This window comes from Oncorhynchus mykiss, chromosome 13, assembly GCF_013265735.2.
Source record: "Oncorhynchus mykiss isolate Arlee chromosome 13, USDA_OmykA_1.1, whole genome shotgun sequence".
NCBI lineage: Eukaryota > Metazoa > Chordata > Actinopteri > Salmoniformes > Salmonidae > Oncorhynchus > Oncorhynchus mykiss.
This window is the reverse complement of record NC_048577.1, coordinates 35674857-35694966: the sequence shown is the minus strand read 5'-3', so window position 1 is coordinate 35694966 and position 20110 is coordinate 35674857. Positions and strand designations below refer to the sequence as shown.

General features: G+C 48.9%; 1 protein-coding gene across 9 annotated transcripts in view; it reads left to right on the top strand.

Annotated features, from left to right (window-relative positions):
- Window positions 1–20110, top strand: part of LOC110485157 (rho GTPase-activating protein 23) — a 100182-nt gene that overhangs the window by 31265 nt on the left and 48807 nt on the right. For 3 of the 9 annotated variants that reach the window (XM_036940912.1, XM_036940915.1, XM_036940914.1), the window contains exon 1: window positions 14933–15920. The exons of 2 other annotated variants lie outside the window; for them this stretch is intronic. In XM_036940912.1, coding sequence (XP_036796807.1) covers window positions 15648–15920 — 273 coding nt within the window. In that variant the 5' untranslated portion in view covers window positions 14933–15647. Of the gene's footprint in view, window positions 1–13863; window positions 13995–14925; window positions 15921–20110 lie in introns of those variants that run through there. 4 more of the 9 variants (XM_036940913.1, XM_036940910.1, XM_036940917.1 and 1 more) reach the window with 3 other exon arrangements.

Sequence of the window (20110 nt, the reverse complement as noted above, 5' to 3'; positions counted from 1 at the left end):
ATGTTTATTACTCTCCACTATCACAGCATCTCTATCCCGTTCGCCTGAGAGCGAGACAGAGAGAAGCCGTATGTGTGGATGTGACTGGTGTGTCAACAGCCATGTTCCTATGGTCTCTGTGCTCCTATAATGGGCTTCAATTATTACATTTGAGATGGGGTCAGAGCGAAGGTTACTGTGAGTGAGTGAGTGAGTGAGTGAGTGAGTGAGTCACGCCCTGACCTTTTAATTCTCTATTTTGGTTAGGTCAGGGTGTGACTATGGTGGGCAATCTATTTCTTTGTTTGGCCTGGTATGGTTCCCATTCAGAGGCAGCTGTCTATCGTTGTCTCTGATTGGGGATCATACTTAGGTAGCCTTTTCCCACCTTAGTTTGTGGGATCTTGATTTTGTACAGTTACTGTGTAGCCTGCAGAACGTTGCATTCGTTTACATTTTGGTGTTTTTTTGGTGTTCATCTAATAAAGAAAGATGTACGCTTACCACGCTGCACCTTGGTCTCCTCATTCCAACGACGAGCGTAACAGAGTGAGTGAGTGAGTGAGTGAGTGAGTGAGTGAGTGAGTGAGTGAGTGAGTGAAAGTGTGAGAGACCAAATTGAGACACCAATTTGAGCAGAGCAGAAATAGGCCGATACCTGCTAATGATTAAAATCCAGAAAAGAGACGTTACATTTTACAACCACTAAAAGGAAGGGATTCCCAAACCTTCCATAACAAAGCCATCACCTACAGAGAGATGAACCTGGATAAGAGTCCCTTAAGCAAGCTGGTCCTGGGGCTCTGTTCACAAACACAAACAGACCCCACAGAGCCCCAGGACAGCAACACAATTAGACCCAATCATGAGAAAAGAAAAAGCTACAGTTGAAGTGGGAAGTTTACATACACTTAGGTTGGAGTCTTTAAAACTCGCTTTTCAACCACTCCACACATGTATTGTTAACAAACTATATGTTTGGCAAGTCGGTTAGGACATCTACATTGTGCATGACACAAGTCATTTTTCCAACAATTGTTTACAGACAGATTATTTCACTTATAATTCACTGTATCACAATTCCAGTGGGTCAGAAGTTTACATACACTAAGTTGACTGTGCCTTTAAACAGCCTGGAAAATTCCAGAAAATGATGTCATGGCTTTAGAAGCTTCTGATAGAATAAATTACATAATTTGAGTCAATTGGCGGTGTACTTGTAGATGTATGTCAAGGCCTACCTTCAAACTCAGTGCCTCTTTGCTTGACATCATGGGAAAATCAATAGAAATCAGCCAAGACCCCAGGAAAAAAATTGTAGACCTCCACAACTCTGGTTCCTCTTTGGGAGCAATTTCCAAACGCCTGAAGGTGCCACGTTCATCTGTATAAACAATAGTACGCAAGTATAAAGACCATGGGACCACACCGCCGTCATACCGCTCAGGAAGAAGACGAGTTCTGTCTCCTAGAGATGAATGTACTTTGGTGCGAAAGTGCATATCAATCCCAGAACAACAGCAAAGGACCTTGTGAAGATGCTGGAGGAAACAGGTACAAAAGTATCTATATCCACAGTAAATGAGTCCTATATCAACATAATCTGACAGGCCGCTCAGCAAGGAAGGAGCCACTGCTCCAAAACCGCCATATAAAAGCCAGACTACGGTTTTCAACTGCACATTGGGACAAAGATCGTACTTTTTGGTGAAATATCCTCTGGTCTGATGAAACAAATATAGAACTTTTTGGCCATAATGACCATCGTTATGTTTGGAGGAAAAAGGGGGAGGCTTGCAAGCCGAAGAACACCATCCCAACCGTGAAGCATGGGGGTGGCAGCATCATGTTGTGGGGGTGCTTTGCTGCAGGAGGGACTGGTGCACTTTACAAAATAGATGGCATCATGAGGATGGAAAATGATCTCAAGACACCAGTCAGGAAGTTAAAGCTTGGTCGCAAATGGATCTTCCAAATGGACAATGACCCCAAGCATACTTCCAAAGTTATGGCAAAATGGCTTAAGGACAACAAAGTCAAGGTGATGGAATGGCCATCACAAAGCTCTGACCTCAATCCCATAGAAAATGTGTGGGCAGAACTGAAAAAGCGTGTGCGAGCACGGAGGCCTACAAAGCTGACTCAGTTACATCATCTTTGTCAGGAGAAATGGGCCAAAATGCACCCAAATTATTGTGGGAAGCTTGTGGAAGGCTCCCAAAACATTTGACCCAAGTTAAACAATTTAAAGGCAATGCTACCAAAACTAATTGAGTGTATGTAAACTGCTGACCCATTGGGAATGTGATGAAAGAAATAAAAGCTGGAATAAATCATTCTCTCTACTATTATTCTGACATTTCACATTCTTAAAATAAAGTGGTGATCCTAACTGACAGTGAATTTTTACTAGGATTAAATATCAGGAATTGTGAAAAACTGAGATTAAATGTATTTGGTTAAGGTGTATGTTAAGGTGTATGTATATTCAACTGTGATTACTTGACACATTGGAAAGAATTTTAAAAAATAGAGCAAACTAGAATGCTATTTGGCCCTAAACAGAGAGTACACAGTGGCAGAATACCTGACCACTGTGACTGACCCAATATTAAGGAAAGCTTTGACTATGTACAGACTCAGTAAGCATAGCCTCGCTATTGAGAAAGGCCGCCGAAGGCAGACCTGGCTCTCAAGAGAAGACAGGCTATGTGCACACTGCCCACAAAATAAGGTGGAAACTGAGCTGCACTTCCTAACCTCCTGCCAAATGTATGACCATATTAGAGACACATATTTCCCTCAGATTACACAGATCCACAGGCCACACATTTTGATAAACTCCCTTATCTAATGGGTGAAATACCACAGTGTGCCATCACAGCAGTAAGATTTGTGATCTGTTGCCACGAGAAAAGGGCAACCAGTGAACAAACACCATTGTAAATACAACCCATATTGTATATATTTGAACTATATCGTTACAAAACTGTATATAGCCATAATATAACATTTGAAATGTCTTTTAATCTTTTGGTGTGTTATGTTAACTGTTCATTTTGTTTAGTTTATTTCACTTTTTGTTATCTATTTCACTTGCTTTGGCAATGTAAACATATGTTTCCCGTGCCAATAAAGGCCTTTGAATTGAACTGAGAGAGAGCCTTGTGTGTGACCTTTGTCTGCTGTGTAGAACATGGAGACCTTCACGGTCTGGAGGGGCAGACTGCTGGAGGGACCCGTCTCGCCGAGTCTATGCCAGCCTCCATCTTCTACCCACAGCTCTCCTCTGGCATGCAGGAAAGGCCACTAACACACAGTGACAGAGGCTAAAGACACAGAAAGGCCATCAGGCCTGGCATATGTAGCTCATCAAATTACACATGGGGATACAAGGCAGAGCCTGTGGCGTGTAGAACCGGCAGGGGTGGTGTGTACTGGTCTAGAACACACGCACGCACGCACGCACGCACGCACGCACGCACGCACACACACACACACACACACACACACACACCCCTCCCCGATTGGCTGGCTGGGCTGCACAGCGTTCATTCTAACCACAGGAAGGAGCGTGCAGTTCAACTGAAGATGAGACGATAGGGAGGACAAGGAGGGCTTATCCTGCTGTTTTCAAAACATGCCCAGGGAGAAGGACCTATCTGGGTGTCATCTCTGTGCCAGTGGAGGATAGGTCACATCTGGACCAGACGCTGGCTCAGGGGGGCGGTGCCCCAAAATCTCTGTGTTATCTCTGCATCATCTTATCACATTGTACAGTGTGGGTAGTGGGAGCCGCAGCAGCTCAAGTCCAGACTGGCACAGCGTAGCACGACCACGTTCTTCTCTGTCCTGGTTGACCTTTCTCCGTTTTCTTCTCCCTTGGTCTGCTGTGGGGTCTCTTGTGAACGACAATGAAGCTCCAGCTCTGGGTTTTGGCGGATATGTTGACGGGTCACTTAATTAGAGACTGAGAGAACAGGATGTTGAATGGGGAAAAGCCCTGTGAAGAGAAAGGGCAGCGGGGTTGTTTGAGTTTAGTGGTGTGTTCTGTTCGTTGGCTGGGTGCTGCTGTTGCTGTCCCACACTCCCTGGGAGGTTGTCCTCCACTCCAGCAGAGAGAGAGAGAGCTCACTGACTCTTAAGTGCTGATAGAGAGAACGTGTGGACTGGAGCAGGGATGGAACACAAAGAACAGGGGGAGATGGGAGGATTGAGTATGGTAGAAACAGACTGAGAGAGATGGGAGGATTGGGTACGGTAGAAACAGACAGGGAGAGATGGGAGGATTGGGTATGGTAGAAACAGACAGGGAGAGATGGGAGGATTGGGTCTGGTAGAAACAGACAGGGAGAGATGGGAGGATTGGGTATGGTAGAAACAGACTGAGAGAGATGGGAGGATTGGGTATGGCAGAAACAGACTGAGAGAGATGGGAGGATTGGGTATGGTAGAAACAGACAATGAGAGCGTGAGAGAAAGGAGAGGTAAGAAATGTAAACAGGCCTTTTCCCCACCTCTCTGTGTGTGTGTGTGTGTGTGTGTGTGTGTGTGTGTGTGTGTGTGTGTGTGTGTGTGTGTGTGTGTGTGTGTGTGTGTGTGTGTGTGATGGCGTGAGTGTGTTGGATATATGTCTTCCTGTGTATGCAGTAAGGATAAGCAACTCTCCTCTCCTCCATCTTCCTCCTCCAGTCTTTGGTGCGTGGTAGGAATGTAAAAACCATCTGACGTTCGAATGGAAACTCCAGTGGTGTGTGGTGTGATTGACAGACCATGTAGCTTGACTGTATTAACATTCCGACCCTGCCTGGCTCAGAGTATTATACACTCCATCCACCGGTGCGAGTCCTCCTCCATCTTGGCTCAATGCTGGCTCCAACACGCCCATGCTATTGGCCCACTGCCCAGTGTGGCTCCGTGATGAGCCTAGCAGGTCCAGTTTCAGTCTCTGCCCATGCCGCGGAGGGAAACAGAAACGTCATCCCAACCCCAAAGTTATAATTTTCATCTGTTAATTACATAGAGGCTCAGATGGGCTAAATATACCGGCAACTGGGGCCTGGATTGGGGGGGGAGGAAAGGGGGCCCAGGATCCCAACCCTCTTCCCAGACACAGAGGGGGGTGGAGGGGGCACAGAGGCCTGCTGGAGCCGTGTGGTTTCAGGAGCTCCACTCCACTTCTGAAAACACGCTGGGAAAAAAGAGTGAGCGAGAGAAAGAAAGAAAAAAGGAGAGGTGGGGGCTGTCATCGCAGCGGGGGCCAATCGTGACGCTCTCTCTGATTGCTCCCAGTGGTTGTGGTTGTTGCGGGGGGGAGTAGCTCTTTGCCAGATGTTGTCATTCCTCTGTTTAGGTTACATGGCACATGGAATACACACAGGGAGACGGATGTTAATGCTGAAACATAATCAAGGCAAGACGAGGTTCTGTACCTGACAAGACCCAGCCGCTGCCTCTCACAGCAACCTTCAGACAGACACCACTAGATGTAGACTGTAGTGGTGCAAGGGTTCTGGAAGAGAATGACCTGTAGACTGATTGGCGGTTGTCATGGTGACTGGCGATGGTGAAAGCTAAGGTGGGAGAGTGGTAGAGTTGGTAGAGGTAACGTTATTGATGGTGGTTGGGGGTGAGAATCGTCATATTGCCTGTCACTGTTGCTATGGCGACTCTCGAGATTGATGGCCTCCAGAGGTGTAGTAGCAAGAAGTGATGTTGATGGTCGTCAGGCGAGATGGTCACCATGGTGATGGGCAGGGGTATGCAACATTGGCGACGGCGACAGCGAGAAGAGCAGCTGCTGCACTCATGTGGAAAAACAAGAGCACGAGAGAAACCAAAAGAAAAAAAATACATGCACAGAACACGGGTCTATTTTTAGAGCAGAATCATTTCACAGTTGAGTGAAAACAGGTCAATTTGGACACGTCTCGTGCCTTTCCGGTTACCCCTTCATCTCTTGGATGTGATTGTCTTTGTGAACGTGACCAAACACTCCTCATCAACGAGCAGCTTCAAATGAGGAACCAGCCACTCCTTAAGTAGGCTAAAGTGTATCACTCTCTCTCCACTTAGTGTGTGGTAGTTGTTGGGGAGATGGAGGGAGAGAGAGGGAGTAGAGGAAGAGTGAGACAGGAAAGCCCAGGAGGGTTGTAAGGGGAGAATAAAATTCTCGTATCATCTCCTCTCTGTCTCTCTGTCTGTCCGTCTGTCCGTCTGTCCGTCTATCCGTCTGTCTGTCTGTGTATATGACTAATGAGAACATGAGAACGAGCACCAGAACAGCTATGGAGAAGGTTGATGAGGCTGGGCCTCTCACCTCAGTCTTCCACCCTTCCATCCTCCTTCATGTACCAACAGCTCATACTAGTTAATTATTCATCAACCTAATGATAATGCTCCAGGGGGCGAGACCTGCACACCCCATTTAAGTGCAGTGGATGCGCCTTAAAACAGGGGTTTTCAGACTGGGGTCTGTGGCCCTCTAGGGGGATTTTTGTTTTTGCAAAAAATTGTTTTATGAATATCGCTTGCTGCCATTTTTATGTCTCTGCATCCAGTATAAGGGAAGTTAGAGGTAGTTTCACGTGCCAATGCTAGCTAGCGTTAGCGCAATGACTGTAAGTCTACAGGAACAGTTAGCAAGCTCTCCGACTCTGGGGAAGTGGATAAACAGCTTCATTGCAAAATCTAATCTATCATCCCAAAATCTCTAACTATCCCTTTAATATGGAGCAAAGTACAGTCATTGGAGCTCATGACATGTTTTTTTTCTGTATAAAAAAGTCTTAGGCGGGCAGTCTATGTGGTAATTTACAGGATGGAAAAACTGTTTTGTGTCAACCAGATAGAAAGCATGCAGAAAATAGATGAACTATATATCTTTTTAAATAATACCATCTTTGAGAACTAAGAATCAAATCAAATCTAGAGAGTCAGGGAGAATCGATTGGTTTTGTTATGATGTTTGAGCAGAGGAACACAGCATTAGCCATGGCAAAATGCATGTAAAACTGTGCCATTGTCTCTCAGCTCCATGCCAAACTGTGTGGAATTGCTTGAAATGAGCTTAAAAACTGCAAAATGCAGTTGAATTTGTTTTAGAATTGCTTTACAACTGCAACATTTTCTTAACACTGCCAAGATACCTCTTTAGCCAATATGCTAGTTTAGAGTTTACACGTCCTTCATAAAACTGTCTACCAAATCTATTCATTTTTAAAATGAATGAATACTTCTACTTGGCAATAGCATTCATCTGATGATAAGAAAATGCGTAATATTTTTTTTTGCTAAAATATAATGGGGGTCCCTGGGTCGCTGGTATGCCGGGGGGGGGGGACATGCTTCCTTCAAGCTCTTCCAGCCCCTACCCCTCATATGCAGGCATCTTCCAGTACAGTCAGTGGAGGAATTCTGACCACACTGAAGGATATACTTAACAAACCCAGCCACAGGCTAACTCCATATTTAGGGATATTAATGTAAGCCCTGTGTGTGTGTGTGTGTGTGTGTGTGTGTGTGTGTGTGTGTGTGTGTGTGTGTGTGTGATCACATCTGTCTCATTCTGCTCTCCATCTGCCTACTACTTCTCCATCTTTTGTTTCTGCTTTCCATCTCTCTCTCTGCCTTCATGTTTATCCCTCATCGTACGCTTTCTCCCAGTTTTAACCCTTTCCAGCATCTGTCTCTTTCTTTCTCACTCCCCTCATTCTTTCAAAAAAATAGAAACATTTCAAATGTTATTATGGCTATGTACTTTGTTGTAACAATGTGCAAGTAGGGAAATTAAATCAACATAAATATGGGTTGTATTTATAATCTCTATCTCATTTCTCTTCCTCTCTCGCTCTCTGGCCTGCTAGGTTTCAGGCTGACTGGCTGACTCATGTATCCCATGTCCCCCTGGGGCATTAGTGGGTAGATGAATGTTCACTGAAAGACATATTGGACACACCCACCTCCTTGTATCCCACCAATATCCACATTCAGCCAATCGGCTCTCTCTGAGCTCCCCACTCAGCCAATCATCCTCCGCTATGTGTCTCACCCCAGTAGTGCAATGGTCCCTGTAATCGCTGTATATGTGTCAATGCGTGCATGTGGTGGTGTGTGTTGGAATATGTGTCATTGTTTGTATGAGTAGGGGGAATCCGGGTCGGATGGGTGTGTCTGTGGGAGTATGGATCAGTCTGGGGTTGGCCCATGTTAGAACTCACATTGTCTCACATGGTTAGGCAGAACAGCATGAGGTCACACACACACACACACACACACACACACACACACACGTAGAATGCATCCATAATGCGTTGTCTGCGTTCCTGTGGGGGGAGGTCGAGGGTCAGGTGGGTCTGATTTGTTTGTTTCCAGTCTGCTGGAGAGATGGGGCGTGTTGTGTCAGTCAGACAGTCATGCAGTCAGACAGGGCCAGGCGGGGAGGGACCACCCTGCTCCTCTCAGCTGTGTAGAGAAGGGGGGTAAGGGTAAGGGGGGAAGAGGTAAGGCGACCCCGCTATTGTTTCACCCAACTCCTCCTGCCACTGGCCCGCCTACGACTCTTTCCTCCTCACAACAGGTGTGGCCTCACCCCTGATTTCCCGTCAGAGTGCCTTGCCCCAGCCCTAGCCATAACCATTAGAAGGGGGACCAAAAACTGACTGTAGACCAGTGCTTACATTACCTCACACCTTCAGACTAACACCATCTTTTCCAAGCACATCCAACCCCTGCACTGAAACCCCTATGATGACACAGCCATCCTACTACAGTAGAACTAACTGTGTGTGGGTTTCCACTCTGTTCTCACAGACCCGTACACGTCTGCCATTGAGCTGCGTGGTATGTCTGCCCTCTAGTGGTCAGAGATCTGTAACTGCGCCCTGCGGACTCAGCCTTCGGCCTCTGTGTGTCGTGGATTTGCAGGAGATTAGAGTTAAAATTAACCTGCTTAAAAAGAGGCCGGCCCTTTTCTATCCATCCACTGCTGGGAGTAATGGTCGTCTGTCTAGGCTGTTCTGCTATCTAATGTTTTCTCAACTGATGGGCAGAGTCAGCCAGCTTCCCTCATTCTCTCTTCCTCTCGTTTTCACTGTACTTACTATATGTGTCTCTAGCTACGCACAAGGAGTTATAGTGACAGTGGAAGGTTGTGTAGAGTGAGTGTGTGTGTGTGTGTGTAGTGTGTGTGTGAGAGATGTGGTCGATGGCCATGCCCTGGGAAAGCCACATCCTGTGGAGATTACTCCGATTTCTGTTTGTCTGTGTGTGTTTGGTGGATTCCTCTGGGCTGGCCATGACTCTGACCTGGAAACATAGACTTAGAGGGAAAACCCACCACACACGCACACAGTGCCCATACACACTATACTGTACATCATAGCCACCTTGTCCTCAGTGACCCTAGTTTCTACTTGTTAAGCTCTTGTCTCATTGTCTGTGTTTACTGAAAACATCCCTTGTTATGTCTGCATAGTCACTTGTTTGATCTCTCACACCGATCTCTCACTGACACAGAACGTCTCACTCTCGCTCTAAAACACACACACACACACACACGATGTCTCTCTGTATCTCTCCAGTGGTGGAAAAAGTACCCAATTGTCATACTTGAGTAAAAGAAAGTTACTCAAGTAAAAGTGAAAGTCACCCAGTAGAATACTACTAAAAGTGTTTGGTTTGACATATACTTAAGTACCAAAAGTACATTTTATTGCTAAAATATACTTAAGTATCAAAAGTAAAAGTATTAATCATTACAAATTCCTTCTATTCAGCAAAGCGGACGGCACCATGTTCTTGTTTTTTAAATGTACGGATAGCCAGTGGCACACAATTTGTGTTTAGTCAGTCAACTAGGACATAGGCAGTAGGGATGACCACGTGTTCTTGTTACGTCCGTCGGCGGAATGAGACCAAAGCGCAGCGTGGAAAGTGTTCATCCAAATAGAGAAATTAAAAAACTCTCTAAGGTCAGGGTGTGACAGTAACGCCCCCCCCCCCAAAGGTGCGGACTCCGGCTGCAAAACCTGACTCTATGAGGGAGGGTCTGGGTGGGCATCTAGCCTCGGTGGCTCCTCCGGTTCGGCGCGTAGACCCCGCTCCGCTTGCTGATCCCTCCGCTACCGTGGAACCGGGCCTTGGATCGTTGCCGGAGGCTCCGGACCGTAGATTGTCGCCGGGGAATCCAGACCGCGGATCGTCGCTGGAGGCTCTGGACTGTCGATCGTCGCCAGAGGTTCCGGACCGTGGAGGAGGAGGTTCCGGACTGTGGACCGTCTCAGGAGGTTCCGGACTGTGGACCGTCTCAGGAGGTTCCGGACTGTGAAACGTCGCCGGAAGCTCTGGACTGGGGACTGTCGCCGGAAGCTCTGGACTGGGGACTGTCGCCGGAAGCTCTGGACTGGGGACTGTCGCCGGAAGCTCTGGACTGGGGACTGTCGCCGGAAGCTCTGGACTGGGGACGTCGCCGGAAGCTCTGGACTGGGGACTGTCGCCGGAATCTCTGAACTGGGGACTGTCGCCGGAAGTTCTGAACTGGGGACGTCGCCGGAAGCTTTGGACTGGGGACTGTCGCCGGAAGCTCTGAACTGGGGACGTCGCCGGAAGCTTTGGACTGGGGACTGTCGCCGGAAGCTCTGAACTGGGGACTGTCGCCGGAAGCTCTGGACTGGGGACTGTCGCCGGAAGCTCTGGACTGGGGACTGTCGCCGGAAGCTCTGGACTGGGGACTGTCGCCGGAAGCTCTGGACTGGGGACTGTCGCCGGAAGCTCTGGACTGGGGACTGTCGCCGGAAGCTCTGGACTGGGGACTGTCGCCGGAAGCTCTGGACTGGGAACGTCCCCGGAAGCTCTGGACTGGGGACTGTCACCGGAAGCTCTGGACTGTGGAGGCGCACTGGAGGCCTGATGCGTGGGACCGGTACAGGTGGCACCGGACTGATGACACGCACCTCAGGGCGAGTGCGGGGAGGAGGCACAGGACGTACTGGACTGTGGAGGCGCACTGGAGGCCTGATGTGTGGGACCGGTACAGGTGGCACCGGGCTGATGACACGCACCTCAGGGCGAGTGCAGGGAGGAGGCATAGGACGGACTGGACTGTGGAGGCGCACTGGAGGTCTGGAGCGTAGAGCTGACACAACCCGTCCTGGCTGGACACTCATTTTAGCCCGGCAAATGCGGGGCGCTGGCACAGGACGCACTGGGCTGTGAAGGCGCACAGGAGACACAGGACGCATCGGACTGGGGAGGCGCACTGGAGGCCAGATGCGTGAAAGAGGTGCACATGACACCCGGGCTGGTGTCACGCTCCTCAGCACGCCCGCTCTGCAGCGCTCTCAATTCCAGCACCTCTCTCCTCCCATGTCCATGATGTCCTCCACTCACTTTCCTCCCCGGCCCAGGATCCCTGCTCCTCCTGGCCTCGCCGCTCGGTCCTTTGGTGATGGGATGTTCTGTTACGTCTGTGGTCAGAAGGAGACCAAAGCGCAGCGTGGAAAGTGTTCATCGTACTTTATTAGAATGAACACCAAAAACAACAAAGGGAAAAAACCGAACGCAAAGTTCTGCAGGGCTAATACAGCTACTGTGCAAAAACAACATCCCACAAACTAGGGTGGGAAACAGGCTGCCTAAGTATGATTCCCAATCAGAGATAACGATAGACAGCTTCCTCTGATTGGGAACCATAGCCAGCCAACAAAGAAATAGAAAACTAGAATGCCCACCCAAATCACACCCTGACCTAACCAAATAGAGAAATAAAAAGGCATGACAGTTCTCTTGATAAGTTTGTGAATTTCACAAGTTTCCTGTCCTGCTAAGCATTCAAAATGTAACTTGTACTTTGGGTTGTCAGGGAAAATGTATGGAGTAAAAAGTACAATATTTTCTTTAGGAATGTACGGAAGTAAAAGTTGTCAGAAATAGAAATACTCCCCAAAACGACTTAAGTAGTACTTTAAAGTAGTTTTACTTAAGTACTTTACACCACTGCATCTCTCTGATATAGATCCTGCCTGATGTCTTGCTCAGCTAGCTGTGTGTATGAGGGTTATTTTGGCTGGTGGTTCTCAATCAGTCAGAGAAGAATGGGAGTGGACTGTGTCTCCATCAGGCTGTGTCTCCATCAGGCTGTGTTAGTTAATCTGCTGGCCGGTGGTGTCGGCGTCACTATGAAGGGGATTATCTACCAACTAATCTGTCTGTGAGCAGAGGTGCAGATCAACCGCCCCGACCCGCGCTCTCTCTCTCTCTCTCTCTCTCTTTCTCTCTCCCTCTCTCTCTCTCTCCCTCTCTCTCTCTCTCTCTCGGTGGTGTGCATGGCAGGGAGGGCGAGGGGCCGGGGCGGCGGTGTGGTAGGGTGGGGGGGCAAGAGGTGAGCAGTATGGCGTCTCTCCAGAGATTAGCGGCGTGTGCCGTTTGAATCTCACTCTTTGATCTCAGGACTTCAGGGGCTTTAGGGGCGGATGAGAGGTTACAGTGACGTTGAGCCACAGACAGACAGGTGTTCACTTTCTCCCGGGATGAGGATTGTTTAGGATGTAATGTTCAGGACCTAGTGGTGTTTAGGCCTCATCCAACCACAACGTAGCAGGCTCCCGAGTGGCGCAGCGGTCTAAGGCACTGTATCGCAGTGCAAGAGCCGTCACTACAGTTCCCGGTCCGAATCCAGGCTGTATCACATCCGGCTGTGATTGGGAGTCTCATAGGGCGGTGCACATTTGGCCCAACGTCGTCCGGGTTTGGCCGGGGTAGGCCGTCATTGTAACTAAGAATTTGTTCTTAAAACTGACTTGCCTAGTTTAAAAAAGGTTAAATATTTATTTTTATTTTTTTCTACCTGTGCGCGTGTATGGACATGTCTCTGCCAATCAGCAGCCAGCATGGGTCACTGGAGGCAACGGTGGTTTTGTGACAGCGCACGGTGTGTGACTCCTTTGTCCTCCATGTGAACTGAAACTCAACACCTTTTCTCTCCGCTCTTTTGTTGCTTACTTCTCCTCCTCCTGTTTTTGTAAATATGGCCGCAGGTCACTAAAGGGGGAGAGACCGGGATCTTTTCCCAATTGGGCTTGTCTGTTATTGGCAAAACTCCACGGCAAAACTCAATGTGAGTCTTTCTCAACGCTGCGCTTGTGATAAGCAGATCGTTTTCATTGATTGAACCAGGAAGGCTCATCGTCGGGTGGTGCCAGCTTATGATGTCATACACACAGTGTCCCCTATCAAGGCCCGTCCCCTTCTGAAGCTTCCATCTGTGGTCTTTTTCTGAATGGGACGTCCCCCCTGAGTGATCTGGTCCCAGTGTCTCTCCATCCGGTCCTGGGCGGGTTCTGCTTGGCGGTCTGTTAGAACCCAAACCTCCGGTCTGACCACAGGCTGAACACAACCCCTCACAGTCACAGCCCACGGTCACAGCACAGCCCACAGCACAGCCCACAGCCAATAGGACTTAAGTCTTTATGAGAGCGTAATTACACCCCAGCAAGTGTATTTATACACGTGTGTGACTCAACGGGCCATGTGTATGTCTGTGTGTGGAAGGAGCGTTCCCTTTTGTGTAGTGTGTTTGTGTAAAGTACAGTTTGTACGTCTGCACATTTGCATTGGGTATGGTATGGTGGGTGTTCATCACAGGAGGTTGGTGGCACCGGGTGGTAATGGCTGGAGTGCGAAATAGGTGGAATGGTATCAAATACATCAAACACATGGTATTTCAACATACACTAGGTGAGCCTGCAAAGTGTATTTTCTGTGTGTGCCTGGAGGGCACAGTGTGTGTGTGTGTGTGTGTTTTAGAGAGTGTGTGTACTATGTGTGTGTTCAAGTGTTGTGGTCGTGTTGGTGCTTGCCCTGCTTGTATGGCAGCAGGTGAAACCAGTCTAACCTCATCAGTAACAGGTCTGTGGAGTGCGTTTCTAGAGAGAGGATCATGAAGCCTTAGCTCTGTCAGACTCAACATGGTCACCTGCCTGACACTTTCACACACACTCAGGACCCCTGGATGTTTGGTGAGAACTCTGCTGTGTGTGTGTGTGTGTGTGTGTGTGTGTGTCACTGTTTGTTTTAGTGTTTGTATGTGTGAATTCATGACTTAGCGTGAGGGGGGGGGGGGGGGGGGGGGGGGGGGGGGGGGGGGGGGGGGTCAGTGTCAAATTAATGTTCAATTGCAGCTGTTTTATTCTGGTCTGCCTGGCTGGCGACGGGGCTGCTGGAGTGAAGCGGCAGCCTGTTGTGCTCTCTCTCTCTCTCTCTCTCGTTCTGCTCTCGCAGTTGTTCCACTGCGTCTGCTCAACTTTATCCCATGTCCTCTCGATTTTGCTGGAGAGGGCGAGAACAGGAAAGAACAGGAGAGAAAAGGAGAGAGAAACTGTGTGGGTGGGTACAGTGGTGGAGCATGTGTTTTCTTTGTGTTTGAAATCAGACTTGGCGGGGGGGGGGGGGGGGGTTGTTGTGTGTGAGTTGAGTGCCGGGATCATAGCGGTGTCACTGTGCCTGTGTCTCTTTCACACATACACTAAGCGCCACTCAACTCCCTCTACAGTCACAGGGCAGGACAGAGCCACAGGGACCTGCTGTTGAATTTAGGCCTACCACATCATCCGCCTACAGTTGAAAACTCCATCCGGACTTCAAGAGTGGAGCACGGTGTCGGGGGCCCGGCCCTCAGTGTTCACATTGTACATGTTGGGTGTTGTGTGTGTTTTTGGCTCTCTGTCAGAAAAGTGGATTTTGAGTGACAGATTGGAATGGATCCCACGGAGGGGAGAAAGGAGGGAACAGAGGAGTGAGAGCGTGAACGAGGGACAGAGACGGAACAAAGGATGAATTGGTAGAAGTGAAGCCGGACAACGAGCTGGAGGCTGACAAAAGGAGGAAAGAGAGAGAGAGAGAGTCAGGAAGAGAGAGACAAAGAGAGAGAGAGAGAGAGGGAGGGAGGAGAGAGGGAGGGAGGGAGGAGAGACAGAGGAGCCAGCCCTCTAGCTGTGACAGTTTGTGTGTTAGGGGGGTTGACAGACACAGTGGCTTTGTGTCCTGCTGAACACCGCTGGACAGGACACTGCTGTGCTGAGAGAGGAGAGGCACTGTCAGTTAGTCTGTCAGTCGCTTTGTCAGTCAGTCAGTCAGACCGTCTGTCTGTCTGTCTGTAGGGAAACCAGACCTCTCTGCTACCACACACACTCTGGCGTACATCTGCTTTCCAGGACTTCTTTGATATCTTCTCAGGGCACAGGACGCCCCACCACGGTCCCCGCCAGCGTGTGTGTGAGCGTGTGTGAGTGTGTGTGCCTTGGAAAGCTCCTTTACGTCCTTGGAGGTCAGGAGTTTGAGACTGGGATATGGGACTAAAAGCAGGTATCTTTGGAGACGTGCCAGCATCGGGATGAGAGGAACGCAGAGGAGAACATCGGACTAGACTGAACTGGTTGGAACTATTGGGATTTTTTTCTTCAGGGATTATCTTGGCCCATCTGAAGAGCTACTCAGCCCTCTTGGTTTCTGCTTTCACTGCTTGTTTTATCTCCATGGATTGGTGCCGACAGTAGGACTTGGCCAGAGAGGATGCATGTGTTACTCTGACACCTGCGTCGTTTACTTTAAAATAGAGTGTTTGTGCGATAGTGTCAAGACTTTGCCCCCTCGTGTGTGTGTGTGTGTGGCCCATGTTGGCATCAGGTCGGCCCGTGTCGGGTAATCTCTGCGCCCCAATGCCCGCGGCTATGCCCCCCTACCCTGCTCTGCCAGCTGAGTCAGAGTGGTGCTTCCAGAATCCCGTAGGGGTGGACTGTAGTGCCGCCGAGCCTCGCTGCATCTGGTTGGCAGTGCTGCGTGGTGCCCCCTTGCCCTCACCTTCGCCCCCCACCATGAGGCCAGTCCTGGTCGGCAATGGGCACGGCTGCACCAGCAGGGCCCTGCAATGTTCTCACCAGCCCAGGGTAAGGACTGTGCCCAGTGCCCACCACACCTGTGGGCAGAGAGTCTGTAAAGGTGGAGGTTTGTGGGTCTACCTCAGAATCTCAGTCCATAGCGTCATGTGGAACTGGTGTTTTGCTAATTGCGCAGTGTGTATGCTTGCTTGTGTGTTTGTGTGTCAGCGAGAGAGAGCTTCTCCTAATGTGTTTTCTCCATGTCTGTCAAAGGAGGTTGGTGGCACCGTAATTGGGGAAGACGGGCTCGTGGCAACGGCTGGAACGGAATGAGTGGTTTCCATGTGTTGGATGCCATTCCGTTCGCTCCGTTCCAGACGTTATTAAGAGCTGTCCTCCCCACAGCAGCCTCCACTTGTGTCTATGGCTGTGTGATGCTGAATGTGAGCGGCAATAATGCGGTAATCATTAAGCATCAGCTATAGTTGTGTTGTCCTCTTCCCCCTGGAGGGGCGGTACTAATTAGTGAGTTGAGGCAGGCGAAGGGGCTTGTTATGTGGCAGTTAGAGGGGGGGGGGGGGGGCAATGCGCCCTCCAGGCCTGCAGAATTCAGGGTATCTCTCATCCATGTGCACTCATTTAGTGTGTGTGTGTGTGTGTGTGTGTGTGTGTGTGTGTGTGTGTGTGTGTGTGTGTGTGCGTGTGCGCGTGTGTGTTGAAGCGCAGTGTGTGTTTGCTCTCTCTCTCTGTCTCTCTCTCAGACACACAGTTGAGAGATGGCGGCTTGGGGAATGTGGGCAGGCAGGGGAAAGAGCGGCCAGGCTATAGTATATGGACACAGCTGGCGTAAACACACTGTCTGTGTACAGTAATGGCCTCTCGCAATAGTGTGGACAGCATCAGTCCTGGAATCTCAGCCATCTCCCTCTGTAATTGTGTTGACCAGGATAGTAACACCAGTAATGTGGACAGCATCAGTCCTGGAATCTCAGCCATCTCCCTCTGTAATTGTGTTGACCAGGATAGTAACACCAGTGGAACAGTATGTGGCTAAGGCCAGTTAAATGCCACAGCGATGATGTCATTCTAATGTTGCTCTAATGGCCAGGTTGGTGAGGCCTTAACGCACATCACTCTCAGTATCTCTCTCTGACGGGACTAGACACATTTTGATACAGCCAGTAGCCTGTAAGACTTTACTGTTGCCTGTATGCCACTGAGTGTGGGCCTTTAAGGAGCGTTTGGGTTATTATGGTTAGGATCTGTGGATGTATGCTGAACAAAAATATAAAACGCAGCACGCAACAATTTCAACGATTTCACTGGGCTACAGTTCACTTGGCAGCCAGGCCCAGCCAATCAGAATATGTCCCCCCCCCCACCACAAAATGGCTTTATTACAGACATGGGACTAACACTTTACATGTTGCGTTTTATGTTTTTGTTCAGTGTAGACTAAAAGCTCAGGTTAGGCAAACAATAAGAAGATACTTATACAGATAGTTAAGTTGTGCTAGCCTCGGCCTCTCCAGTCTTACCTATTTCCCCCTGGGGTGTAGGTTAGAGACCGTTTTGGGGAGGATGGGGGGGGGGGGGGGGGTGTTACTGGAGATTCATATTCAGCGGAGTTGCTCAAGGAGAAAACCCTGTTTAACTGATGTGACATCAACTGACTTGATCTGACAGAGGGCTCGGACAGGTTCTTGAGCAAACAAACACACACACACACACACAGACGGAGGAATTCAGGCGGTTGTGTAAAAGACAGAGACGTTATTCTTGAAGCTGTGCGTCAGGTATGCTGAATGACTGTTTATCCTCTATTGTGACATACTGTTTGTGCTTAAAGAGGCTGTCATGGTGCGGCCGGCCTTTCGTCTGTACCAACATAACAGTCAGACGTTGGCTGTCATGCTAGTTTGAACTAGGATGCATTCCGGCTTGGAGAGGAGCCGGAGGAGAGACAACGATACAGGTGGGAGGGCCTTTGATACACAGTAGATGATGTGGTCGCGTCCCTGGGGTTTTTCCTGACGACCTGATCTGACCAGGAAGAACTATTGACCCTTAAAGTAGCCGTACTTAATCACTTCAGTTTGTGTCCCTTTCTCTTCTCCCGTCCCCCATACACCCATCCGTCCTGCTCTCAGATCAGTGCTACGGAGCGGACAGTGGGTCTCTGGATTAAAAATGTGTCAGCGTTTGTAACCTCTCTGTAAAGCTCCACTTTTCAAACGGGATGCAGCTCTCAGCTGTTTGAAAGACCATTGTTCCCCCAGTGGCACTAGCGCCGGGCGCCAGTGTGTGTTTGTGCATTCCTTTTCTTCACCATCAATTTCAATAATTCTGAACTAATTATATAGCTTAATATTTACTTCATAACTGTGTCATCTTTAGGCTGGTGATGTCGTGGTTCATACGAACATGGCTCACATTAATACCATCATCCCAGAAACCCTAGACCCACTCCAGTTTGCATACCACACCAACAGATCCATAGATGATGCAATCACTATTGCACTCCACACTGCCCTTTCCCACCTGGACAAAACAAACACCTTTGTGAGAATGCTGTTCATTGACTACAGCTCAGCGTTCAACACCATAGTGCCCTCAGAGCTCATCAATAAGCTAAGGACCCTGGGACTAAACACCTCCCTCTGCAACTGAATCCTGGACTTCCTGATGGGCCGCCCCCAGGTGGTAAGGGTATGTAACAACATATCCGCCACGTTGATCCTCAACACGGGGGCCCCTCAGGGGTGCGTGCCCAGTCCCCTCTTGTACTCCCGGTTCACTCATGACTGCAAGGCCAGGCACGACTCCAAAATCATCATTGAGTTTGCCAATGACACAACGGTGGTAGGCCTGAACACCAACAACGACGAGACAGCCTATAGGGAGGAGGTCAGAGACCTGGCAGTGTGGTGCCAGGACAAGAACCTCTCACTCAATGTGATCAAGACAAAGGAGATGATTGTGGCCTGCAGGAAAAAGAGTACAGAGCACGCCCCCATTCTCATCAATGGGGCTGTAGTGGAGCAGGATGAGAGCTTCAGGTTCCTTGGTGTCCACATCACCAACAAGCTAACATGGTCCAAACACACCAAGACAGTCGTGAAGAGGGCACAACAAAACTTATTCCCCCTCAGGAGACTGAAAAGATTTGCCATGGGCCCTCAGATCCTCAAAGGGTTCTACAGCTGCACCATTGAGAGCATCCTGACTGGTTGCATCACTGCCTGGTATGGCAACTGCTCGGCCTCCGACCACAAGGCACTACAGAGGGTAGTGCGAACGGGCCAGTACATCACTGGGGCCAAGCTTCCTGCTATCCAGTCCCTCTATACCAGGCTGTGTCAGAGGAAGGCCCTAAAAATTGTCAAAGACTCCAGCCACCCTAGTCATAGACTGTTTTCTCTGCTACCGCACGGCAAGCAGTACCGGAGCACCAAGTCTAGGTCCATGAGGCTCCTAAACAGCTTCTACCCCCAAGCCATAAGACTCCTGAACGTCTAATCAAATGGCTACCCAGACTATCTGCACCCCCCCCCCCCTCTTTTACACGGCTGCTACTCTCTGTTGTTATCTTCTATGCATAGTCACTTTAATAACTCTACCTACATGTACATATTACCTCAACTAATCGGTGCCCCCGCACTTTGACTCTGTACTGGTTTCCCCTGTATATAACCTTGCTAACCTGTATATAACCTGCTCTTTAATGACTTGTTACTTTTATTTCTTATTCTTATCCATCTTTTTTTAAACTGCACTGTTGGTTAGGGGCTTGTAAGTAAGCATTTCACTGTAAGGTCTACTACACCTGTTGTATTTGGCGCATGTGACTAATAAAGTTTGATTTGATGTCGTGGAGAGTTGGACACCTGTCTGCTACCCTCCACAATAGAAAGCAATGTGGATGTGGTTATATAGACTAATAGGAATGATGGGAAATATTGTGTATGGTTTCCTGGGGGCCCCATGTGGCATTTTAATAGGAGTTTTCATTATGGTGCCTGTAGATGTGATAATTAGCCTAATTAATGGCATGTGGCTGGGCTCCATGTTGCTTAATTTGCATATCACGATTAGCCTATTCATGTGAGCTTGTCCTAGATATAACTACTATATAACTACTGCTGTACACACATTTTCTGTTCATATACTGTCCATACTGTCTTTACACACCACTAGATGTATATGCAGTACATTTGTATACATATGTATATATATATTTATATTCTTGTCACTGACAT